The sequence below is a fragment of the Trichoderma harzianum genome (genome assembly GCF_003025095.1).
Source record: "Trichoderma harzianum CBS 226.95 unplaced genomic scaffold M431scaffold_12, whole genome shotgun sequence".
Classification (NCBI taxonomy): domain Eukaryota; kingdom Fungi; phylum Ascomycota; class Sordariomycetes; order Hypocreales; family Hypocreaceae; genus Trichoderma; species Trichoderma harzianum.
In genome coordinates, this window is record NW_020209260.1 from 1,135,016 (window position 1) to 1,160,260 (window position 25,245).

Consider the following 25,245-nt stretch of genomic DNA (forward strand, 5'->3'; position numbering starts at 1 on the left):
GTCTCGACCGATTAACCACCCACCATGGCTGTAATTCGAAATGTCGCCGTTGCTGGTGTGAGTAAAAAGAAATGAACTTTTATTTCGAAGACATAATCTGAGAGCTAATTTGCATAGGCTTCGGGCAACATTGGATCATATGTTTTGAAGGCGCTGCTTCAGGCTAACTTTAATGTTACGGTTCTTACTCGTTCTCAAAAGCCTGGAGCTTACGATTCCAAAATCACGGTAGTAGAGGTGGATTTTACTTCTGTGGGCTCTTTGACATCAGCTCTTCAAAATCAGGATGCTATTGTATCGACTGTTGGGAAAGCTGGCTTAGAAGCCCAAAGACTCCTAATTGATGCAGCCATTGCCGCTGGTGTTCAACGATTCATTCCTTCAGACTATGGGGTGTGCACGACTAGCCCCAAGGTTTCAGGCTTTCCCTTCTATTCCACATTGGCAACCGTTCGGCAGTACCTCGAAGACAAGGCAGCTACGGGTGCTTTGACTTACACCATTGTGGCGATTGGAAGCTTTTTGGAGTACGTGTTGATGACTCCCACCGTTGTCAACTTTAAAGAGCATTCGGTTACTCTAATGGACGAAGGCAAGAATAGGATCAGTACTTCCCCCCTGGCGAGTATTGGGACGGCTGTTGCGGGTGTATTCAAGAATCCGGACGAGACTAAAAACCGTGTCGTCTACGTCTCGGCGACAATCTTGACGCAAAAGCAAATCTTTGACATTGCAAAAGAAATCAAGCCCGAGATAACATGGACCGTTAGCAACATCAAAGCATCAGACATTCTCAAGGAAGGCCTCGATGCAGTCGCCTCTGGAGACGGCGGCTTCCAAGCTATTGGGAACATATTGATTGGCACTGCCTTTGGAGGCGAGGAATATGGCTGCGCATACGACAACAATGATAACTCGCTCCTTGGTATTGAACCAATTACTGATGAGACGCTCAAAAGTTTGATCGCTGCGCAACTCAACTAAGACTGCTGCATGCGACAGTACTTGAAGATGGACAATGCAATGAGTGGACATATGCAATAAATATGCTATCGTGGTTTACTAGAGAAATAGATACTGTATAACTGTGTATTATTCCACATGCCAATCATACTCGAGGCTTCTAAGCACTGAATAGAAGACAGTCCGCTAACATTGGTCCCCGATATTCACCTAGTGTGAGCTCCATCCAGCCATAGTCAGCTCTAGCGTGCTATTTCCCATACCTTGCGCTGTTCTAACTCTGTCCATGGGCTTGCAAGTGTGAAGCTCGATGATGTGGAGAGAGTTCGGCGAAAAAACGCCGGGGCCCCACTAGACCTGGCTGTCAGTGACATCTATCTCTCCTAGGCGTTGCTCGAGTCTTCAATCCTTTCATCGGATTCCATTACCGGCTGATCCTCCTTCGCATTTTCACTTGTCAGACGTACCGGATATGTGAAACTCATTCCCAGCCGCTCTCTCCACTTGCAACAACCCTTCTATCTCCACACACATGGCGACCGCTAAAGCGTGTGTTCGCTGCCACGGTAAAAAGATCCGGGTAGGGAAAAGAAACCCGAAAGCCTGGAGTAGGCGGTAGAATAATCATGACATGAAAACTTACATGGGAATAGTGCTCTGGTTACCCGAGATGTCGAACTTGCGATAAAGCCGGGGTGAACTGCGAACCCTACACGAGGCACAGGAAGGGAGATAGCCTGGTGTATGTGCAATACTTGTCCAACTTCCAGCTTACCAGCGCAAAATCAGAAGGTTAATTGATCGTAGTGAACTCAAATACTATCGACAGAGGACTATATGGCTCGAAGAAGAAGTTTGCAGAAATTTCCACATCCAGTGTAAAGACATACCAACCGGGACGCTTCTGCAACCAGCCCATGATGGCTTGACTGGCGCTGAGCAAGATCTTACCCGACAACCAAGCGGACCTCTTACTCCTTCGGACACACGCGACGACATACAAGATGCTCCAGCTGAAGCCGGTCATGCTGCAGATATTGGTATGCTAGCTCTAAATGCAACTGGAGAGATGCGATACCTTGGTCCTTCCAGTGGCGCTTTTTTTGCTGCGTATACAAGTGCCCTCGCGCGGTCGTGCATCACAACACAAAGCTCGCTGAGCACTGCATCCAACACGCAGCATGCAAACTCTGTTCGCGACACGGATACAAGCTTCGCCAGCCCTACGTTACGACTCTCCTCTAGCGATGTGAATCTGTTTTCAGAGTCGTACAAGATGTGGATACTGCCAGTATATCCCATTCTAACCTCCGATGATCTGGATATAATGGTATCAAGATATAACGAAGGGCCTGACCTTGATAACTCAGAATATCGTCGACAACCTGAAATTGCCACAGAAATAATGCTTTTTTATTTGGTGATGGCCCTTGGAGCCATCAATGCCGAAAACACCCTGAAACAAATGCGTGGGCAACCCGAGCAAGAGAAAATGGCTACCATGTCAACTCCTCGGCCATCACCAGCGTCACTTTGTATGCGGGTTTTGCAATTGATGGATGAAAACTTTCAAAGATTGCACCCAAGTGTCAGATTTATACAAATAATTGTCTTGATTTCAATCTACAGCTCTTATGGATCTATTGGCTCAAGCCAGTGGCAGCTGGCTGGCCTTGCGATGAGGGTATGTACGATCCCTTCTCTGAATGGGCTTTCTCCCATATCTCAATCCAATGTTACACTTGCGGTAAATCCACTCACAAAGTGTAATTAACTTCTACTGTAAGCTCTGTGTTACTAATGTGTGCACAAAGATGGCCGTTGAAACGGGGTTGCATTGTACACCCAAAACGGGTAACCAGTCATGTTCGGCCAAAGACGAAAGCAATCGCTTGTTCTGGACAATTTATATCGTGGAAATTAGCCTGGCCTATAACCTTGGGCGGCCACCATCCATCGGTGAAGAACATATTGCTACTGAGCTACCAAGGCCCACGAACGAGAATCTTCTCAGCCTACATCACATCAAACATCGTCAGATCCAAAGCAGGGTCGTTGCTCAAGTATATAGTGTGAATAATCGCAACAGAAACATGTCGACTGAGCAGACTCAAATATTGATCTCAAATTTGCAACAAGAGCTCGATGAGTGGCGCATCAACATACCACTTATGTCTCATGCAGAAGGGCAACATCCCTATCCCTATAGGTACGAATAAATGTGCTTGCAATAAAAACTTCATCTGCTAATATCATCTTTTGAAAGCTACTGGGAGCGCCTATATCATGGCACAACATTCGTTCTACATAGACCAAGTCCACTCTGCCCGAGTCCTCCTGCCCAGTCCCTGGAGCGATGCATTAGATCCGCGGGAAGCTATATCGACGATGTACTAAAAGTACTGAGAGTTACCAACGTACCGCTTTCCTGGATGCTAGTCCAAGGAGTTTTGTTCGCGGGATTGACAATGCTAGTAACAGCCAGAACAGGGCTGCGACGACTTCTGTCACATGTTGGGGCGCCATTTCTGCTTATTGACCTCCACTCATGGACTAGAAATTGTTCCATCTGTCTCGCTATAATGAACGAAAGACTACGGGAAGATTTGGTATCCAAGCTGGATTCTCAATTCGAGCTACTCGCAAATGATACGCTTAGAATAATCTCTGCCAGTATAACATCCCATACGACAAAGGCCTCCTCTCGCAGCCCAGCGTTTTCGGCAAATCATGATATAGCAGAGAATGCCCTGGGATCTGATCAAATTTTCACAGCTGATACATCAGATTTCAACTTGAACTTGGCGGAAGATTTGAACTATTTCGATATATTTAAAGAGTTCATGGGTCAGGATCCTACGCAGACATTTTGGGATATGTTTCCATATGAACTTGGTCTGGATGCTCCACCAGGCCAGCCAGGAACGGAGGAGGGATTACCATCCATAAACTCAACAGAATTGCTCACAAATGAGTTATTCAAGTAGAAGGGAATTTTATAAAAATATCTTAATAGGAAAGTTTCCAATCATTCAGTGGTCGAATCAGAAATGTAAGCTATTTAGCCACTGACTTATGCCACTGCCCGGAGCTTTCCTACAGCCTTCCGTATTGCCAATATGGATTCATCGAGCAACTGTAGCGCCAAAGGGGTCCTTGTGTCGGAGGCTAAAGCAAGGGTTTCATATCCACGCTCATATCTTTCAGCATGGCTTTGAAAGTAGAGATAGCTTGTGGCCATTCGCAAGCGATATCGGCCGCCGATGAACCCATTATCGTCTTCTCCGAAAACGGATCCTGGGAGAGCCGCAACACCGCACTCTTCAATAAGCCAGTGCGATAACTGTTGACTGGTGACAATACCAAGGGCCTCAAGCTGCTGTGTATAAGGGTGGAAAGACGGATACACATAAAAAGCACCCTTTGGCTCTGCAACCGCAAGACCGCACTCACGTAAGGCGTTGTACAAGGCCAACGTGCATCGCTTGTGTAGTGCAACAACTTGACTGCGATACAAGTCCATCTCTGGGCTGGTAGCAAATGCAACAGCTGCGGCTTCTTGTGCTGGAGCGGAGGCGGCAGACCAGCATTCGGAAGCATATGCTAATATTGCCGATTGCACCTTTTCTCCAAACCCGTTGTTGGGGAAGATCGCATACCCTACTCTCCACCCTCCGGCAGAATAAGTCTGGAATTTTGTTAGTCAAAAGACCTCCATTTCAATTGCTTCATGCGAAGGAATGTGTGTGTACCTTGGAAAGTCCGCCGGTTAAGATCTTCTGGCCGTCGTCGAATTGAGAACCCGAGCAAGGAGTAGCGCCATGATTTTCAGAAAAGCTTATATCTGCGTAAATCTCATCACTAATGAGAGTGATATTGTGGCGCCGACAAAAGGCTGTGATAATGTCGATGTCCTGTTGGCTAAAAGCCTGACCAGTTGGATTGGATGGACTGTTAATGAGCATAATTCGAGGGTTTCCACCTTCACTGACACCTCTTTCAAAAGCCATTTCAACAGAAGATTCTTTGCAACTCGTTAGTTAGATGAACTTCACATAACCCAACTGTGAGAAGTAGCTTCGAACCTGTGATGGTATGGCGATCGACTTCATCCGTTTCAACCCAAAAGACTCGTTTACTCGCATGCAGAATTTGTGGTTCGTAACTAACCCACGACGGTCGCGGCAAAAGCACATCTCCTTGAAGAATATCGAAGAGCGCAAACAACAATGGCTTCGATCCTGGAGCTATTACCACCTGGCGTGGATGAATTTTATGATTGAGACGACGAGATTGAAACTCAGCAACAGCCTATGTTATGAATTAGCGCGAGAGAACTAGCTTCTCCATTACCAATATACATACCTCTCTCAATTTCATCAGCCCCGCCACAGGGAGGTAGCTGGTGATATCGCTGGCTTGCCTGTGAGCCGCAATAACGCTCTGCTGGATGGGAAAGGTGGCTTCTCCAAATCCCAGATGGACAACTTTGTGCCCTTTAGCTGCTTGCCGATGAACAAGCTCATTGATTTCCAGTGTGGCAGAAAGGCGTAGTTGACTTGCCAAGGCAGTCAATATGCCAGAATCAGCATTATAGGAGCCCATTGTAGCTTTCGACTTGCTCGCAAAGATGAGAAACGATGTATCTCGAATGTCAAAATTATATACCGACGTAACAAACATGTTTGAAAATTGCTTCATTTTATATGCAAGTCTACGCTCTTATTGTTTACATCAGTTCGGCTGTAAAACGCCGAGAGCCAGCTGTGATTGTGGAGATGCCGGTGTGGCGGCGCCGGGCGACTTTCTTTCTGCCATGTATGTAGATCGGCTCCGCGCTGCATCTCAATTTATGTCCAGCCAATCGATAGTAACTATATAACGTAGAATGCCTTAATTAGGACTCGAGATTAAGGCTGTGCATTTTAGCCGCTATTGTCCAAGCTTCTTGTCTTATTGGTGCCTCATCGCCTTTGGAACAAGACCATGTTGTTGATCACAAACATAGAATGGCAGAACTATCGCAGCCCTTGATAAAACCCTTTCCAAGCATACGACTTAGAAAAGGAGCGATTTTATACCTGCGCAGCAAATGCTAATGGAGAGAGGGCGGTCTGATCAGCGATTGAGATGAAGAGCATGTGGGTTGCGTACCCGACGGTTTTAACCACAGCCAGGACAGGATACATGTAGGTAAAAATGCGATAACTACAGATACAACGACACACTCGTCACAATTATCCTTTTCAATTTTATCACTCAAAACTGCCGTGTCAAAATTTCTAGCAGCATCTGAAGTATTGATCGCAGCTATTCTTCAAGCATTGCAGACGATCAGAGATAAGCGTGGATATTTGTACTGAGATGGGTCGGTTGCTACATCGGGTATTTGATACGAATCATGTAGCTACTGAAATGGAGCAAAGAGCAAGGATTACAATAGACAAGATATCCGGAGTACTGCGGATGTATTTTTCTAAAGCACCCATACCTAATGGGGCTTTAACCAATATGCATGCGGGTATCCATGGGGGCCAGAATATCTTGGCTTTTGACCTAAATCTCACTAATCGTTCTTGGCTAAAGCACAGATACGAGTGTAATCAAGCCACCAATCTGATGCGTTGAAGCCAACTCTTGGCCCTGGACTAGAGGCGACAAATGTGTCCTATATCAAATATGATAAAAAGCTTTTCGTAGTGGCCGACGGTTTAATGGTTAATCCGATCCTTTGCACAATTTACAATGATGAGGTATGGAGAGGTGATCGAAAAAGAGTCCAGGCGGCCGCTCCAGAGAGTCACATACGGGGAAGTGGATGGGTGAACAAATGAGAAATGCATTCCCACCCTAGAGGAATCAAGATGCAAGATAGATGAATCGTTAGCATACGGTGAATCGTATTGGTTACCTATATGAAGCTTGTACCATACTTCGTAATGCACCAGTGATATTCATCTTCCACCAGCAATTCATTCTTAGCTCTGTGAAGTTCAGCTGATGTGTTTTTCGATTGCCAGCGACGATGACCGCCCACGAATGTCTGATATTCAAATAACCATACTCGGTATGATGAGTACCAACTACTTCAGAAATTTCCCAAGGCGCGTGATTTACAAGACTTCTGCTGCTATCGAAATACTATACTCGTACAGCTAACAGAGACAGGAGTACCACCACCCAACGCTCTTCCCCGAAAATTGCATGGTACCGACTGATCATTGCAATTTTCCGGTGGCAAAGGGGCAAACGTGGTAGCACAGTCGTTTGGAATAGCTGAAAGGTGTAACAGCTACCCCTCTTGCCCTCGTGTCGTGAGTTGGGAGGGCATGCTGTGAATCATTCCGCCTCACTCGCTTCGAGGCAAAGGACTTGGGACAGTACCAGGGGTGGCACGCCAAGGAATGGCATGATAAGCCAAGAAATTGTGAGCGGCGAATCTTACCACGGCTATTCAATCTCTTCCATAGATGTTGTCTGGGCGAAAATTGGTGGAGAAAGCAGATTCCACTGCAAAATGTCCATAAACTGATTGTATTGCTAGAGCAAACGTTTACAGATTTTTGGCATAAGCTTCTTAGTTCAGATATAATCGCTCAATAACCGTTGGATATGGGCTTTGGATGCCAGTGTCCAATCACGATGCATTGTTGGGTGGAGTTGTCAGTGTAGAGGGTCAGTGTAGAGGGCATCTTTGCTGTTCACCATGGTTAGCTTGCATTCCTCACCCTTTGACCGGCCTATCACGTAAGTTATAAATAGGTAACCGCTTGATGGAAATTTTCATAAGTACTCCGTACATACATAGCGTAATCTTCCGAGCCTGAGCTTAATTGATGGGTAACACCATTCTTAGCGATGCCTCGGATGTTGGTGCAACCTCACAGGATTTCGACCAGGTTTCCTGCTTTGCGCCATAATCCAGAACAACTGATAGGCTGCGTCTCGACCCAACACGCATCGTGCCTAAGCCAATTTGAATGCAAATCTGCCGAATCCTACAGGCATGCGGCAATAATTGGGACCAATGTTCTCATCCTGGGAATCTAGCACATGGCTGACCTTGCCCTGGTCGTACGCTGAAGGATGGGACCTTTTGATGGCCTCGGATGCTTGAATACCAAAAGTCCTCCGCGGCCCGATAAGACCAATAGACAAACAGAGATCAGTGTTAGTACCAGTGGATGCGACTACTCCCGTCAGATACAGTAGAAACAAGAAACTTGCCCAACGTGCTAGTCACTGGCATCGCAACATCCGTATTCTCCTGACCGTGGCAAGGTGGCAAGGGTGACCCCCAAACCAGTGTGGCAATTGCGGAGAGATGTAACCCAAGTTAGATGTGCTGCATTGTTAGCTTGGACCAGTCAGCCTGCTCATGTACAAAGACGAGATCTGGAGTGTCACTGGAAAGCTCGACAAGAGAAACAAAGATCGGGATGCCCGGTCTAGCGCATATGCTTTACCAGCTGGGAGCGGTCAGAGAATTATCATCCAACCAGAGGCCATGAAATGTCACTGTTGACGTTCAAATAATCAACTTCCGATGTCAAGGCATATCTGTACCCATCTAAACGAGTCAGCCTGACATGTGAGATAAATTGTGAGACTCTCAAAGGGCCCTTACATGAAGGCAATATTCGTTCCGCAAACGCCGCTTTAGCGGCTCACCTGATGGTGCAACGAAAAGGTCCCGGGATACACTACTGGATTGGTTCTGCTCCCCTCTCCCCTCTCTGCCCAACGGCACACTGGCCATCAGATGATGCGCGAATATGTCCGTTGGATGTCTTGAATTCCCCGGGCGCGCAATTTACACGGAGACTCGATCACTCTGAGGTCTGCCGTCACATTGCGTTATCTAAGTGTCCTAGACCGGGGTCCAACAGACTTACATAACCTTATCTACCAAACTAGCCCCCGGGACCTTTCAAGCGTCTAACACGATTGCTAGCCAGAAGCGGAAAGTCCGTGCCATTTTGGTGTTTGTCTTCAAAAGTACCTGCCCAAACATGGGTAGTGTTGCTTGGGTAGCATTCTAGAGCACTTAGCCTGTTGATGGCACAAATTCTCACCCGCATTACACCACCGGCCTGGACCCCATAGCAATCCGAAAACATGGAACCATTGCTCCATGATACCTTGATATCACATATCGTGGTTGGCATGGCGAGAATGGAAAGTGATATAGAGGCGGGTGTTGCCAACGGCCTCGAGCCTGGTTTGGCGCGGCGTTTTGTCTTGAGTTCCTCAGGTGATTGCTATTCCAAGCTCTTTGCCCATCATGACGGCCTCGATAGCAGACGACTCCGTTGTTGTGGAGGGCAGGACCCCTACCCACGAAATCAGTGATGAGAAGATCGCTGCTGGCGAGGTGTACTCTGAGAAGAAGGCCTTGGACCCTGAGATCACCATTGCTCCTCCTTTGGACAGCGACGACTACGATGAGAAGGACAATGCCAGTGATGATGTTATCATTGTTACTGGTGCCGACGCATCAGCTCATCTGATTCCGCTGCGAGATGATGGCGAGCCCGCCTTGACGTTTCGAAGCATGTTCCTGGCTACATGTCTGTCGGCCTTTCAAGCTGTCATGAGTCAAATCTACCAGGTTCGTTCTGTCCAATTTCAAATTCTAATGGAAAGTCAAATGGAAAGTCAAACACCAGCTGACCTTGGAAAAAAATCAAGTTCAAACCAACCGCGGCAACAATCTCGGGAACCTTCATCGTCCTCATCGCCTACTTCGTTGGTAATGCTTGGGCTGCATTCCTCCCTCGTGGTGACAAACTGAGGGCTCGATGGACAGCCAAGGGTGGTCAGGGAAAGCCTCCTTTGTGGATCACCATCGCTACCTTCATCAACCCTGGGCCGTGGAATCTTAAGGAGCACGCTGTGTGTTCCATTACAGCCACCTCTGCTTCCAACGCTGCTGCCAGTATCACCGTCTTCACTGCCCAGGATCTCTTCTACAACCTGCCTTTGAGCGCCTCCACCGTCGTCTTGAGCACCATCTCCATTGGACTCTTTGGCTATGGTATCTGCGGTGTGTTGCGTCCGATTGCCGTATGGCACGTCGAAGCAGTCTACTGGAGTACTCTTCCTACGGTCAAAACCCTCCAAGGACTTCACTGGCAAAGCCTGAAGGGCTCCAAGCCTCTCCGATTCTTCTGGTACAGCTTTGTGGGCATGTTCATTTACGAGTTCTTCCCTGCGTACATTTTCCCGTTCCTGAATTCCATCTCTATCCCCTGCTTGGCCGCCATGCACGCTACAGGATCAAAGGCTGCCATCCTCACCAACCTGTTCGGTGGTGCTACCAACAACGAAGGATTGGGACTCTTTAGCTTCTCGTTCGATTGGCAATACGTAAGGCAACCATATTTCCGAGAGCAACTATAAACCTGAGCTGACATTGGCTAGATTACTTCTTTCAACACCTCTCTGCCGCTTACACTGCAGGCCCATGCTGCTGCTGGATTCATTGTTTGCTACGCGGTGGTGCTCGCCATCTATTATACTAATTCATGGAGCGCCAAATCCCAGCCATTTATGTCGACGCAGCTTCGATCCGAAAACGGTACCAAGTACCCTGTTTCAGAGGTGTTTGTTGGCGGTGTGCTCGATGAGAGTGCTTTGCAGAAGTATGGTATTCCTAAGCTGACTGGCAGCTTCGCTTATGCCATGTTCATGGCCAACGCTGCTGTACGTATCCCTCTTCTATGATACTTCATTGTATCATCATCCTGCATCTCTTCTACGACTTGGACTAACCCTTGTATAGATTGGTGCCTTGGTTGCCCATTGCTTCCTGTTTTGGGGCGGAGATGTTAAGAAGGCATACAAAAGTTCGAGGGAAGGTCGATATGATGACCGACATCACGCACACATGGCTGAGCACTACAAAGAGGCACCGTGGTGGTGGTACATTGCTGTCCTCGTTTTCAGCTTTGTTCTCGGTCTCGTCGTCGTTATCAAGGAGAACATCACTCTTCCTGCTTGGGCCTACGTTGTCGCCCTCATTGTCGGCATCTTTATCGCACCCTTGGTAAATATCTCCATCCTGGCGCTTTTAAATTATGTGGTGTCTAACCTTGATAACAGAGTACCATTCTATACTCTCGCTATGGTAACGGTATTGCCACCAACAACTTGTCCAAGATGTTGGCTGGTTTGATGCTTCCTGGTCGCCCCGTCGGCAACATGTACTTTGCTGCTTGGTCTCACAACGTTATCTCCAACTGTGTCAACTTGTGCAATGACCTGAAAATGGGCGAATACCGTATGTCACATGTCTCTAGGCAAATTTAAGCTACAAATCACTGACTTCTTCTCTTAGTTAAAATCCCACCTCGTGTCATGTTCCTCACTCAAATCTACGGTACCATTCTTGGTGGTTTCGTCAACTATGGTGTCATGATTTCCATTGTCAACAGTAACCGCGAACTTCTTATTGATAGCAACGGTAACGCTTCATGGAGTGGCGCAACTATCCAGTCATACAACACCAACGCTACTTCCTGGGCCCTGGCAAAGTATCTCTACAAGACTGGCGCAGAGTACGAGATGGTGCCCATCGGATTGGCTATTGGTGCTGGAGTCGTTGCTCTCCACCGCATCTTCGTTTACGTGAGTACACACTTTTCATGTTATTCCCCATCTTGGTCTTACAAGACGCTAATCACAATCTCGATAGTTCGTTCCCAAGATCCGAGGCTTCGATATCAAAAACGATATCAATCTCCCCCAGTTCATCCAATACGCTGGCTACATCCCATACAACCAGTCTCAAACCTGCGTTATCTGGAGCCAGCTTATTGCTGGATTCTTCACGCAGTTTTATCTCCGAAACTACCGCCCTCGCATTTTCAGGGATTATTCGTACTTGGTCACTGGTGCCTTTGATGGTGCCAGTCTCACAGTGCTTTTCATCCTTTCTTTTGCAGTCTTTGGGGCTGGTGGCCCTGCGGTTCCCTTCCCTTCATGGTGGGGTAACCATGTCGACGGCTACTATGATTTCTGCCCTGTGGCCGAGTAGAGTACAACAATCGTGGACACTATTAACCTCATCCATAATGGATTTGCTATCGATGCTCCAAAGGTTGAAAACTTTGATCTTTTTGACTTGAGCTATCTCTCCACCACTTTTCTGGAAGGACGTGGCTCAAGGATAAAACACCTACACTAGCTAGATACGCATTTCGGGCGATGGTCTGTGATATCCGCCCAGGATTTAGAGCTCGGGTAGCGGTAACAATTTACGAATAATTAATGAAAGAAAATTATACCCCTAATTGAAATCTGCTCTTCTGTCATGTGTATTACAAGATTATCCTGGAGCATTAGTGCTATAGCATTCATTGGTTAAAGACGTAGGGACCTGTGAGTATAAGGTAGTGAGCTCTAACGCTGCTCTACTTGCAAACAGAAACTGCACTAGTCTCAATGGATTTCCAATGCTATTGCATCTCCATGGAATTACATACTGAATCCATCTTAACGCGATGGATTCCTCGGCCCTCGTTCCGCTGTCACTGAAACGATACCCGGCCCGGGTGGCGGTTGGGCGTTCAACTTATACGAACTCCACCAGACGACAAAGATCCCTCCATGGCGCGCATCACGCCATAGCGGCTACCATTCAATAGTTGGCCTGAAGTACTCCGTACCTCAGAGTGGGAAAGAGAATGCGAGCGCGATTATTATTTTTTTCAAGTAAAAAATTGGCATCTTTGGTGTTCCGTGTACATGCCAAATGAGTGTCGCCATTTTACCAAGACGTTCTGGAGCGCCAACGTCGTAACCGAAGAATTCGGGGAAAAGGAAATGTCACTGATGGCTAAAAGCTCACCAGCTTTCACATTCTGTTTGTAATCACTAATAATACAGAGCACAGCCAGAATGATCCATCAAAGGCCATTTCACTACTCTCAATGCTCGCAGAAGTTCCAATTCGCTATATGGAGCTGCTCTTCCGTACTGTCCTGTTTCATTGATCTCTCGTCCATTAGATCAAGGCGAATGCTCTTCGCTTCCTCCAAGTCAAAAGGCAAGCCAGTTGCATCATCAAGAATGAGTTGCGTCAGCTCGTTGGGCAGTCGAGCGGCTAGAGCCTCCTCAACGCGGGTTTCCTTAGCCCACCAGTGACGCTGTTGAGGTGGCACATTGGCTGTGGAAAGAACCGGAATGGCTGGATCAACCAAGAAAAGAGCAAGTATTTTGCGATGGCCTGGCCGCGTTGGGTCCCCAAGACGGAACGGCGATACACGGTGTTGAAGGAGATTTGGAAAGAAAACGGCACGAGTATCGGCGTCTCCGGTGGAGGGACTGTTTGTAGTCAAAACACCGCCAACATACTGCAACGTATCACGGTTAGTGTTTGGGATGGCGAATGTTCTTTCGATCGGAAAATGTTGGCTTTGATCGTAATTGAGGTTGACAACCAATTCTTCGCGATCAGCCGGTGTGCGGAAATCCAAATGGCAATCAGTAATGTTTTCCGAGTCGTAGTAAAAAAGCGCAGTTGCGCATATACGCTCATTCAACATGCCCTCAGTATGCCACGACCCGCCTTCGAATTCGGTAGGATCATTGTCCACGTATATGCTACGATAGTCAGGAAGGTCCAGAGACAAAGGTCGACCATTGCTGGATGAAGCATCAGAGTCAGATGGAGAATCCTCCGAAGAACTCGGCTTATAGGAAGATCCATCCAAGTCCGGATCATTCCCGCTAGCATTGGCAGTAGAGGTATACCAGTCGGCAAGCTCTTGAGATGCCTCAAATTTGAAATCTGGATCCTCAGGTGTAAGGTGGACATTGGCAAGCTTGACGATCACTTGGACACGAGATGCGCCATTGAAGAAGCCGCTCGATTTGACATCCGATGGTTTCAGTCGAAAGTAATCATCCCTTGTAGAATCTGGTTCCGGTAAATCCAACTTGTGAGTCTCGACTAGCCACGCCATGTCACGCTTGAATCGTTCAGAAGAACGATACTCTTCTGTGTAGGGTTCGTTTTCATCGCGTTGCGGCTCGCCCTCGTCAAGCGGCCGGTTCCACGGCTCGCACGCATACCTTTGATTGCAAATTTCGCTAGTTGTACATTTCGATCGGGCTTCTCTTGTTTTGAGGCGTTGAATCTCAAATTCTGTCGGCCATCGGTAGATGACATCCCAAGCGGGCAGGGCTTTCTCGATGAAGCGTTCGATAATGGGGTACAAATTCGCGTGTTCTACTGGGTGCAAGTTGTTTATGTAGCTGTCAATCTTCGCAGTCTGACCATCTAGCACAACATCACAGGGAAGCCACTGATACTTATATGAAAGAGAAGGGACCGGGTTCTCTAAGGGGCTTGACCAGTCGCTCCCTGGGCCAGCAATCTCAATTGGCTTTGGTGCTGGAAGAACCGTGCCAACACCACAGTGGTTCAATGCATTCTCAAGATTGATTCGCTTATCGAGCAATACGGGAGTGCGGCCGTATATGAATGGCCATAGAGATGGGTGGACAAGATCGAGAACTTTATGGGTACTGCCCGGATGCCAGTCTTTTTCTTCATCTGGGACGTTCTCAAGTACCGCAGCTGCTGTGCGGAGGGCATCCCGCAAGCTTTCAGGGACAAGGGTGTCCGATTTTATGACACAGGACGAGTAGTCGAAAATGGGAATGAGCCCTGTCTTCTTGAACAAGTCCGCTTTGTTCCGTAGCTCATCAATGCACTAGCATTTACCAATCAATTGGACGACCTTCCATCGGAATCAGATACAGACTTACCGCATCTGCCATAGCAGGTGTGAAGTCCGCGTACGTGCGGTATTCTTCCCAGTTCATTTGTAGAGCCTCTTGCTTCCACTTATTGGCGATATCGGGATTGAATACTTTTTCCCACCACTGAGGTTTGTTTGTCACCTCTTCTATAAATTTGAGCATACATACTTCGCGAATGAGAAGTGTTGCGGCTTTCCAATCGTAGTCGTGAACTCCAATTAGAACGGGGAAACGCTCTTTTTCGGGCGGCATGTGCCCCAATGGGAGTCCAAACCCAGGAACTTTGAGATATAATAATGCCTACCATCATTGACATGGCCTGATGGTTAGCTACGGATCTTGGCTATTGTGCATAGAAAATATTTGCATAACGATGGAGAAATGGATGAAACACCTTATTACGTTCTTCAACAGCCTTATTGGCATCTTCAATAGCTTCGTCAACAAGCGGGCGAAGAATCTCGTTGAGGGAGTCTTCGGACACATTCTCAATCTGTTGAGAGGTCCGAAACCATCTTTGAGCGTCCCAAGCACGGGGTTTGCAGTCTTTCGACTGAATCCAGTCCTTGAAAGCCCTGATCTGTTGATCCGTTGGTACAAAGTCAGGAGGATCCATGCTTGCAACTGATCGGGATATGTTCCTGGGGAGTTGTTCGGCACTGCGTGTCTCTCTGGAAAATATCTCAAGTAGCGGAGTTTAAGGGCGTGAATAGACACTAGGCTAAGCCGCTTCTGCCTAATTAATTCCCATGAATACGTGCAATTATACCGACTCCTAGTCATTCTTTTGTCGTATTTAAGTACACAAGACAAATTTATTCTCCGGTAATCTCCCTCCGCCGTATGGCGTATTGTGTTTCATGGGTTGGTTGACCTTCATTTGCTCTTTATGCTAAACGGAGCGGCTGTTACATTCACAGGTAGAAGTTACCCCGCAATTTACGGAGTATTTGTAGGTGGGTTTTAATAGATCTCTGCACATGGTGGGGGTTTGGCATCTTGGAAAGCTCAAGGTCCTCGCCCTCTGCATTAGAAACCTCAATGTTCTCAATGCTAAGAAAGTTTCAATTCGCGAACCCTAAAGCTAGTCCATACAGGATACAGTTACAAAAGGCGCAAGAGGTTTTCCTGTTGGACAACACAGCGGACAATTTATCTGATAGGACTAATACATTTGAGCTAGCTAGATGCAAGCGTTTAAAGAGGCCCTTGCTCCCGATAAAACGTTGTACTACTGAACGGATGGTTTGGCATCAAGGAATGAGTTGCAATTCAGAATTCGCCCATAGGAAGATGGCTTAAGCCAACCCCAAGATTACAGAGGCTGGTCAATCTGCTCACCGCTGTTACAGAATCGTTATCTCCTTGTTGTTGCCGGCAGGGATGGTACCGGGATTCTTGATTCACGGGCAAGCATCGGATGCTCGGCTCAGCTATCAATTGGATAATGGCGAGATAATTCTCGCTGCGTAATTCACCGAGCATTTGTTGATCGACAAGGGAACGTTGATTTAGGATTCGAGAAATGCAACCACACTCCTCCTTCGCTGCTTTAGCAGCTTTGAGCCATTCCCTTCGCGTCTGCATCTTATACTTGCCAAGGCGTGAAGCTAGGAGCACGAAAAATTACAGCTATTTCACCCAGCACGGGTCCCTATGCAAGATCCATTGATCGGCTAACTCAAGTCTGTTGAGTTGATTGGGCGTGGCATGAACTGGTAGATCAAAGCTTGAATAGAGTCATGCATTTATTCAACGTCATTACGGCCGTAGGTCTACTGTCCCCATTGGTAGGAGCAATCAATGCTTCAAAGCCCACTGCCTCAACTACAGGCCAAACTGCTGGTATACAAGCCCTTGTGAAGCGACGAATACCGCAACATGAAAATTCTTTCATCTTTTCTTTGACCAACGACACCGCGTCGGCAGTAGATAACTACACTGTTGTGAGCACCGTCGATGGTAAGATCCATGTGCAGGGAACATCGCTCAGTTCTATTGTATACGGGTAAGGCTAGATTCATCTACCATGAGTGGTTGTGATTGATGCTTAGAGATTGAAAGACGTCTAATATATGACAATAGCCTTAATTCTTACCTCTCAGACGTTGTTCACGTCGATATCTGGTGGCATGCCGGTAGCCAACTCCAAGATGCACCCGCGAGTCTGCCGAAATTGTCATCACCATTGAATGGACAAAGTATTGTTCCTTATCGCTATGAGCTGAACACAGGTGCGTATGAGAATGGAAACAGACTTCAATCTTCCAAATTTCAGCAGAAAAAGGTAACATTTTAATTTAGTCACCACTTCATACACCGCCCCATTTTAGACTTAGGAAGATTAGGAATTGCAATTGGACTGGATGGCTCTTCGTGGCATCAACATAGCTCCAGCATGGATTGGAATTGAGAAATTCTTCATTGAAGTCTTCCGAGAAGTCGGCTTCACGGATGATGATATTTTAGATTTCTTCACCGGTCCTGCATTTCTCGCCTGGAACCACTTTGGCAACTTACAAGGATCGTGGTCTTCCAATCTACCCTTTGAATGGGTCGACAACCAGTTTGCTCTTCAGAAAAAGATAGTAAAACGCATGGTAGAGCTGGCAATAACGCCCATTTTGCCTGCATTTCCCGGCTTCGTCCCTCGGGCGGTGTCTAGTGTACTACCTGATGCTCAGGTCCTCCATAGCATCCAGTGGGTGAACTTTCCTGAGGAGTACACTGAAGACATACTACTTGATCCCGTTGATCCTCTATTTGCGCAAATGCAACTGAGCTTCATCACGAAGCAGCAGCAGGCATACGGAAACATCACGAACTTTTATACTCTTGACCAGTTCAACGAAATGACACCTCCTTCGGAAGACCTAGATTACCTGAGAAATGCGAGTTCAAACACTTGGAAGGCACTCAAAGCGGCGGACCCCAACGCCATCTGGGTGTTTCAGGCGTGGCTATTCGCGCAAAACACCACTTTCTGGACGAACGACCGCATTGAAGGATACCTTGGCGGCGTCACTACCGACAGCGACATGCTGATTTTGGACATTTGGTCAGAATCGATACCCCAATGGCAGCGTGCTCAATCGTACTACGGCAAGCCTTGGATCTGGTGCGAACTGCAAATTTACGGTGCCACCATAAATATGTATGGCCAGATTCAGAATGTCACCAAAAGCCCTATCCTGGCACTACAAGAGTCGAAATCGCTCGTTGGGTTTGGCCTGTCGATGGAGGGCCAGCAGGGTAATGAAATCGTCTATGACCTTCTGCTTTCCCAAGCCTGGAGTAGCGATTCTATTGACACGAAGGCCTATTTCAAGAGCTGGGCTGCTGCACGATATTCGAGCAGCAAACGACCTGCAAGTATTTACGCTGCATGGGAGACGGTCCGCACTACTGTTTATGATAACACCAATCTCACTTTGATGCCATCTGTACCGAAGTCAATCATTGAGCTCATTCCCAGGACGACTGACATGGCTAATATTATCGGAATCCTGGGTACCAAACTGACATATGAACCGGCTACTATGGTAAACGCGTGGAAGTAGCTCTACCAGGCTGGCTTACAGGATACATCACTCTTCAACAATTCGGCATACCAATACGACATTGTCGATTGGACACGTCAGGTTTTGGCCAACGCATTCATACCCATATATGAGAAGATTCTGCAGATCTATAACATGCCTAATCAGACTGCTGAAAGCCGAGCCACACAATTAAGGACACAGGGAGAGCAGCTTACCCGTCTACTCCTTTCCCTCGATCTTGTTCTCTCGTCGAATAAAAATTTCCGTCTTTCGACTTGGCTCTCAGAAGCTCGTGCATCCGCCCCAAGTCCAGCATATGCTGACTTTTTCGAGTATAAAGCTCGCAATCAAATCACTGTCTGGGGCCCTTCAGGTCAACTCATCGATTATGCGTCGAAGGGATGGTCTGGGCTTATGAAGACATATCACTTAAAGAGGTGGCAAATGTTCATCGATTATTTAGTTGCCACAGAACCAGCGAATTACAACCAGACTGAATTCCAGGACGTCTTATTACCTTGGGAGCTATCATGGGCTAACAGCACCGGAAGCCAACCGGACGCGTCAGACGAAGACCTGGATGTAGAGGACATTATCCGGAAAATGGCAAAACAGTGGAGCGAGATATTTGCGTAAATAAATGTATATACACTTCGCTTTACAATTAGAGACTTTTATAAAGAATTGGTGTAGCAACATGCTTAGTACCAATTATTCATAATATGGTTCATTCCTGACAGTGCGTACATATCTCTTTAGTCACTAAAGTTTAGTTACAGCCTTCTCAGCTTTCTTCTTTGCTAACCATGCATTCCGACATGATACTGTCAGTGCCTGTGGATTGATGTGAGTCGGGTACTTCTCGGACATCCTTTGGAATAGCTCAATTGCATCTTTGGTCTGCAAAAGCATCTTCTCAAATGTCTCGATATACTCGATTGTGGCCTGCACGTTATTGCTCCCATCAACAGCTCCATCTCTCTTATGCCCTGCAATCACTGTATGTGGATTCAATTTTGCAATCTTTTCGAGACACGCAAGCCAACTGCGGCGTCTTTCAGGTGTAGCTGCTTCTCCCAAGAATGGATGCACATCATTGTAGACAATGTCGCCGGCGACAATTAAATTGAGATCAGGAATGTGTAAGAAAGTGGTGTCAGTTGTATCCGAGTCGCCAGCTTCATGAACCTGCAGAACATGGCCTTCGAGCGATAAAGTATTACTATCTCCAAGCTCCTCCGGTAACACGCTGTCGTGGTCAATCTGATTAGGAAAGAGATTTCCCCACGCACGTTGGAAATATTTTGGTTCAAGCTCTTTCTTCATTCGAGCGATTACACGCGGAGTGGCCAACGTTTGAAAGCCAGGAAAGCGTTTGCGGAGAATTTTAAGGCCAAGAAAGTGGTCACCGTGTCCGTGAGTAATGTAGACGGTTGTGAGTCGCTTCCCAGGAATTGTCCTTTCAATCCAGTCGGCCAAATCATTTGCCTGCTGAACTGTCCACAGGGTATCGACAAGAATCGCCTCACGCTCTCCCGAGATTAACGTGGCAGTTGTAGGAGACCAATGCGATTGTTGACCCGGTTTCCCGCCTGGAATAACGAAAGGGATAGACGGGGTTGTGAAAACGTCTGCTCGTAATGGAGACATTGCTATTCTTGTGGTTATTGTTTGCAGGAAGGAAAAGAAGAATGCGAACTACAGCGAGATTGCAAGAATAGAGGATGCATCAAAAGACAAATTTGATGCAGAGAAAACTGTACAAAAGCGATGCAACTCACGTCATGCCATGCACTCACTTATATGGGAATATCACTCGGCATCTGAGAGGTAAGCGGGCCCATACCTCACAGCTTTCTGTTTTCCCTCGGGTATCCTGCGATGTGTTTACTAATCTCCAAATGAGGCCATCGAGGTTAAAGCTGGAAAGCCCAGTGAACCCTCGGTTTCTTGTGATTAGATAATCGCTGCTCATCACTTCAGAGTGCCTGCAGCACAAGAGAGATTTCCCATAACGTTAATCGAACTGCCCTCAAATTGAACAAATGAGCGACCTCTAAAGGTTCGTTTTCCATGGAGAGATTGGGGGGGGGTGAAATGGTGCCGTCGTTCGTTGAGTTTAAGATCGAAAGAGTGCTCTCGCCTAAAGACCGTATCCGAAACACTGCATCTGAACTCAACCTAGCCTCAGCGAGAAGACAGACTTAATGTTCTTTTTCCGCGTCACGAAAGATGCATTTTTTCCTGAGAGCAGACAGCATTACGACAATCCACCCTTGTTGGATTTGGACGGTAACGAGATCCTAAGTAAGCTTAAATATGAAACTGGTATCCTGTTAACGGTCTGTGTTCATTTGTTACGAACAAAGCCCTTTTAGCGTGGATACTCTCTGGCACTGGAAACCTTGGCGCTCTTTTTGCTGGAAGCTCTCTTCTCTTCTGCTAATGGCTCACTATAATTGACCCCCAAAGGGTGCTATGGGGGGAAAGCCTACTTGTTCTGTCCCAGTTTTATGTAACGTTGCCTTTTCCTAATAACTACGATTGGTAGTGACGTGGGCTACTTTGAACGCTATACGTAATTAGATAAACTATTCACTATAGCAGACATTGGCAGACAGAATGAGAGAGAACCTTAAGTTGTGAGGCTCTTTGTATGCGAGATCGGAAGCTTCTAGTGGACCCATCTCAAGTCTCGTTTTGGCGCACTCCACATTCTATATTCAGAGCATTAGAGCATACAAAACACCGACAATATGGCTCACCTGAATCTTTACTACTCGAATCATATCCCAACATCACCTTTATATCATCAATAGCATCGCAAAAGAGACACTCGATATGGCCGAAGGCATTCAGAATGGCGTTTTCCGGCGTAACAACACAGTGCCTCCCGCGGATAATGGAGTCATGACACTCTTTTCTCTAGCAGGCAAGACAGCGATAATTTCGGGTGCGGGGGGAGGAATTGGCCTGGCTGCGGCCAAAGCCTTCGCTGAAGCGGGTGCCAATGTGGCCATTTGGTACAACACAAATAGCGAGACTATCGAGAAGGCTGCTAGCATTGAGAAAGCCTTCAATGTCAAATGTAACGATACCAATTTTTATGCACACACGCTTCCTCGACACCAATCCCCGTCTTCCTTGACTGACTCAGAGCTGAATAGGCAGAGCATATAAAGTAGACGTCACATCATGTGATGAAGTGGAAGCGGCGGTAGACACAGTTGTCAAAGAATTTGGTGGACGTCTCGATGTATTTGTCGCTAATTCAGGTACCTCCTGGGGAGATGAGGCATTCATTGATGCGGACATTAGCAGATACCATAATCTCATGAAGATCAATGCTGATGGTGTCGTTTATTGCGCACGCGCTGCTGGCAAGCACTTTCGCCGCCAGAAAGTAGAGGGCACAACAACAGATGGATCAAAATTAACCAATTACTCAAGCGGCAGCTTCATTGCAACCGCGAGCATGTCAGGGCGCATTGTTAACATTCCTCGGCGTCAGGCGGCATACAATGCCTCCAAAGCGCACGTTATTCATTTATGTAAGTTTTGCCCACCCGTCATTTCGGTCTTGAAATCCTTTTCTTTATTTTTTTTTTGGTATGCTGAAACTTATTCCCCACAGGCAAATCCCTTGCGATTGAATGGCTTGGGTTCGCTCGCGTCAACAGCGTATCTCCTGGATATGTACGCACTGGCCTATCAGGGACAGTAGCCGAGGAGACTATGAACTCTATCAAAGATAAAATCCCAATGGGGTAAGTAAAGATGATGAATTATCCGAGAACCGAGGATGCATGCCTAACAATTTTAGGCGTTTTGGCGAGACGGTTGAGATGCAGGGCATCTATCTTTATTTAGCCTCTGATGCTTCCTCTTACGCAACTGGAGCCGATTTTATCGTTGACGGTGGTTATTCTGCTCCATAATTATTATATATAATGCATGGGGAGTGGTGTGGTGGGATTGTTATTAATATTCTACTGCTTTGGCCGTTATCTATGAGACAGCAGCCAATTTAGAGTAAAGTCATCACAAAATATTCCATCTACAACCGTTTTATAAGCCATCCTTCTACATGTTCACGACTCCAGCGTTTTGTTAGACTACAAAATGAATCATTTTTGAATACCTAGATTCTTATTTACCCAATATACAAACGTTAGTTGATCAGTGAGTCATTGGAGTGACTCCCTTTCAAATGTGCAAATACACGCGCCTACCCGGTACGTTCATCGCTCAAATTTGGCACAGTATCTACCTACAACATTAACTTGCCTTTGGTGCAGCTATCATATAACTTAATTGATGGATGACAGACGCTCGTCATCAGCGCACACGATTAAATCAACCGCGTCCCGACGCCGCTTATGTTGTTGTTGTTGTCGCCGCACTAGGATATCTGCTGGTCGCCGAATAGGCTATAGACTTTTCGGAATCTCGACTCTCTTAGTTATATGCTCTCAATGTGCACTAAGTAGGTGGCAGAAGACATTGGGATTATACTCGCCGCGATATACTTATTCTGGATGTATTGTGCAAGACAACAGCCCTGATGCCCGGCAATAATTGGCTTTGTTTACACAATGGTTCCGATATTGGTTCCTATTCATTTAGCGAAACAATTAAACGGAAGCGCCCCGGCAGCCAGTGTCTGTGAGTCATCGGCTGAGACTGGCTCCTTGGACTGATGCTCGGATGCCGGTCGTGGTCTGCGGAGATTCTTGTTTCATTGATGGTTGAATAAAATGAACCGCTATGAGAGGAATAACACACTGAAATAGGATAGACGGAATTGGAAAATCGGTTATGCATGATACTTTGCACAAACAGCGAAATCGGTTGTGGTTGGGCCACCTGGGTAATTCGGATGTCCGAAATTCTCAAAGGGCGCGGATGATTTCCGCGTCCGGAAATGGGCGCTTCATCCGAATCTCCTTCATCTATTTCTTTCACATCACCGCTTCGTTTGCATATACTTTGGTTTCAATGCTTAGGAGGTCAACTAACGCAATGGACTCCAAGGGGCTTGCCTCTGAATCTTCTATGGAGGTTCGTCAAGAGCCGCCTAACCCTGAAGAAAAGCCCAACGACGCTCAGCCATCTCCTGATGGAGGCTTGCAAGCATGGCTTGTTGTTTTGGGAGCGTTTTTTGGTCTGTTTATCAGCTTTGGATGGACGAACTGTATGTCTCATGCCATCATTGCTACTAATCGTACGGCTGATCGTTCTCAGGTGTCGGCGTCTTCCAGGAATACTATGAAACCCACCAGCTAGCATCATTGTCGCCGAGTACAGTGTCTTGGATCCCAGCATTGTCTATGTTCACAATCTTCATTGCAGTATGTTGATATACAGCCTGATTTCCACTATTCTTTTCGACTTGCTCTGATGCTCATATGTGCCTAGGGACCTTTTGTGGGACAGCTGTTTGACCATTTCGGTCCTAGAATTCTCCTGCTCCTTGGCAGTACCATCCATGTTTTTGGGTTAATGATGGCATCCATTTCATCTCGATATTATCAGTTCATTCTATCTCAATCCATCTGCAGTCCCATTGGCGCGGCCATGGTTCTATACCCTTCTTTCAGCTGTATCACAACATGGTTTCTGAAGAAACGCGCCTTAGCAATGGGCATCGCCGCCAGTGGATCTAGTATGGGCGGAGTCGTGATGCCTATTATGGTAAATCGACTTATACCCATTATTGGCTTTGGTTGGACAATGCGAACATGCGCGTTTATGATGCTGGGTCTCCTGATCATAACCAATTTGACAGTTCGATCACGCTTACGTCCTCAGCCGAAAAACTTCGGAATTGCATCTTTTTTCGCATCATTTAAAGATCCTCCTTTTCTCTTGTTAGCTATGGCCGGATTCTTCTACTCTATGGGTATGTTCATACCTATAACCTTCTTGGTCACATATGGTAGAAGTGTAGGGATGTCGCCAGAGCTGGCTGGGTATCTAGTTTCCATGTTCAACGGGGCAAGGTAAGTGACTACATCTCTATCAATGTGCACAACCTAGTCAATATTGCAGTAAACTAACGCTTTATTGGTGCTATAGCGGTATTGGACGTATTCTACCTGGATACATAGCCGATAAAGTAGGAAACTTTAACGTATCACTTTTCGCCGCATGTCTTTCAACAATTTTAGTGTTTGGAGTCTGGCTTCCTGGACACTCCCATGCAACTACGATAGTCTTTGCGTCTCTATTTGGACTTAGCACCGGAACCTATACAGCTATGAGTCCTGCCCTGGTGGCCCAAATATCCGACATACGCGAGATCGGACTAAGATCAGGAGCAATGTACGCATTCATGTCTATAGCAGCTCTTACGGGAAGCCCCATTGGAGGGGCCCTCATTACTGCAGCAGGAGGAAGTTATTGGAAATTGCAAGTTTTCACTGGAGTTATGCTTGCCGTAGGAAGTGCCTTTTATGGAGCTTCAAAGCTCTACCTGGCAAAAGGCAAAGTGTGGACAAAGGTATAGCGATAGAATATTTTTTTCTGAGAATGCCCAAGCAGCTGTTTGTTTGTCGGGGATGCAATTATGCAAAGCTTTGTTTAAATGATGCCCTCAACTCTGTTGGGATATGCCTATCATCATAATAGTGGATGCAGTGGCCGATACTAGGCGACTGCCTCTAGAGGCCTGTTGAGGATTAGGAAGATTTGAAAAGATGTTTTAATGATGAGACAGATGAAAGATGAGGAACATACATCCTCTGATCAATATTTAGGCATCCAACTTATACGTGCCTATATGCAAAATAATTAGAAATCAGTGTTGCACTGTGTTGGTGAGCTAACTGTTACTGGGAAATTCCAATTCCAGTAGTTGCTGTGTTGGGAAAAACTTCAAACCCCGTTTTAAATACTGGTTCGCTTTCATTCCGTCACCACCGTAACCATACAAAGGCATTTCTTGCTTTTGCACCGGTGAGTAATTCAG

The 25,245-nt window shown here is 46.7% G+C and overlaps 10 protein-coding genes across 10 annotated transcripts; 7 read left to right on the forward strand and 3 right to left on the reverse strand.

Moving 5' to 3' along the window:
- Positions 1–24: 24 nt before the first annotated feature.
- M431DRAFT_8640 (hypothetical protein) lies at positions 25–984 on the forward strand (the record flags this gene model as incomplete). Its single annotated transcript, XM_024923675.1, has 2 exons — positions 25–57; positions 118–984. 2 exons carry the CDS (start codon positions 25–27, stop codon positions 982–984), a joined length of 900 nt encoding a protein of 299 aa, XP_024771114.1.
- Positions 985–2,094: 1,110 nt separating this feature from the next.
- Positions 2,095–3,950, forward strand: M431DRAFT_123145 (hypothetical protein; the record flags this gene model as incomplete). The annotated part of the gene is made up of 3 exons (XM_024912177.1): positions 2,095–2,647; positions 2,778–3,172; positions 3,230–3,950. Exons 1-3 carry the CDS (start codon positions 2,240–2,242, stop codon positions 3,948–3,950), a joined length of 1,524 nt encoding a protein of 507 aa, XP_024771115.1. The 5' UTR covers positions 2,095–2,239.
- An 86-nt stretch (positions 3,951–4,036) lies between these two features.
- Positions 4,037–5,568, reverse strand: M431DRAFT_498687 (hypothetical protein; the record flags this gene model as incomplete). The annotated part of the gene is made up of 4 exons (XM_024917721.1): positions 4,037–4,651; positions 4,716–4,987; positions 5,049–5,274; positions 5,329–5,568. 4 exons carry the CDS (start codon positions 5,566–5,568, stop codon positions 4,037–4,039), a joined length of 1,353 nt encoding a protein of 450 aa, XP_024771116.1.
- Positions 5,569–9,052: 3,484 nt separating this feature from the next.
- On the forward strand, positions 9,053–12,282 carry M431DRAFT_150473 (hypothetical protein). The gene is made up of 7 exons (XM_024912817.1): positions 9,053–9,574; positions 9,655–10,332; positions 10,387–10,668; positions 10,748–11,011; positions 11,068–11,245; positions 11,303–11,592; positions 11,660–12,282. The coding sequence occupies exons 1-7, from the start codon at positions 9,248–9,250 to the stop codon at positions 11,999–12,001; spliced, it is 2,361 nt and encodes a 786-aa protein (XP_024771117.1). The 5' UTR covers positions 9,053–9,247; the 3' UTR covers positions 12,002–12,282.
- Positions 12,283–12,655: 373 nt separating this feature from the next.
- Positions 12,656–15,542, reverse strand: M431DRAFT_19442 (hypothetical protein). The gene is made up of 3 exons (XM_024913240.1): positions 15,128–15,542; positions 14,740–15,033; positions 12,656–14,684 (listed from the first exon to the last, which is right to left on the reverse strand). The coding sequence occupies exons 1-3, from the start codon at positions 15,347–15,349 to the stop codon at positions 12,894–12,896; spliced, it is 2,307 nt and encodes a 768-aa protein (XP_024771118.1). The 5' UTR covers positions 15,350–15,542; the 3' UTR covers positions 12,656–12,893.
- Positions 15,543–16,339: 797 nt separating this feature from the next.
- M431DRAFT_540370 (glycoside hydrolase family 89 protein) lies at positions 16,340–18,911 on the forward strand (the record flags this gene model as incomplete). The annotated part of the gene is made up of 4 exons (XM_024921068.1): positions 16,340–16,741; positions 16,819–17,020; positions 17,082–18,275; positions 18,303–18,911. Exons 1-4 carry the CDS (start codon positions 16,476–16,478, stop codon positions 18,909–18,911), a joined length of 2,271 nt encoding a protein of 756 aa, XP_024771119.1. The 5' UTR covers positions 16,340–16,475.
- An 89-nt stretch (positions 18,912–19,000) lies between these two features.
- On the reverse strand, positions 19,001–19,928 carry M431DRAFT_540374 (hypothetical protein; the record flags this gene model as incomplete). Its single annotated transcript, XM_024921069.1, has 1 exon — positions 19,001–19,928. One exon carries the CDS (start codon positions 19,923–19,925, stop codon positions 19,038–19,040), a length of 888 nt encoding a protein of 295 aa, XP_024771120.1. The 3' UTR covers positions 19,001–19,037.
- Positions 19,929–21,037: 1,109 nt separating this feature from the next.
- Positions 21,038–22,344, forward strand: M431DRAFT_150479 (hypothetical protein). The gene is made up of 4 exons (XM_024912818.1): positions 21,038–21,363; positions 21,443–21,826; positions 21,910–22,042; positions 22,099–22,344. Exons 1-4 carry the CDS (start codon positions 21,117–21,119, stop codon positions 22,211–22,213), a joined length of 879 nt encoding a protein of 292 aa, XP_024771121.1. The 5' UTR covers positions 21,038–21,116; the 3' UTR covers positions 22,214–22,344.
- Positions 22,345–22,485: 141 nt separating this feature from the next.
- Positions 22,486–22,973, forward strand: M431DRAFT_242250 (hypothetical protein). The gene is made up of 2 exons (XM_024913724.1): positions 22,486–22,510; positions 22,574–22,973. Exon 2 carries the CDS (start codon positions 22,593–22,595, stop codon positions 22,851–22,853), a length of 261 nt encoding a protein of 86 aa, XP_024771122.1. The 5' UTR covers positions 22,486–22,510; positions 22,574–22,592; the 3' UTR covers positions 22,854–22,973.
- A 324-nt stretch (positions 22,974–23,297) lies between these two features.
- M431DRAFT_498694 (hypothetical protein) lies at positions 23,298–24,783 on the forward strand (the record flags this gene model as incomplete). Its single annotated transcript, XM_024917722.1, has 4 exons — positions 23,298–23,469; positions 23,520–23,626; positions 23,694–24,277; positions 24,354–24,783. 4 exons carry the CDS (start codon positions 23,298–23,300, stop codon positions 24,781–24,783), a joined length of 1,293 nt encoding a protein of 430 aa, XP_024771123.1.
- Between the last annotated feature and the right edge of the window lie 462 nt (positions 24,784–25,245).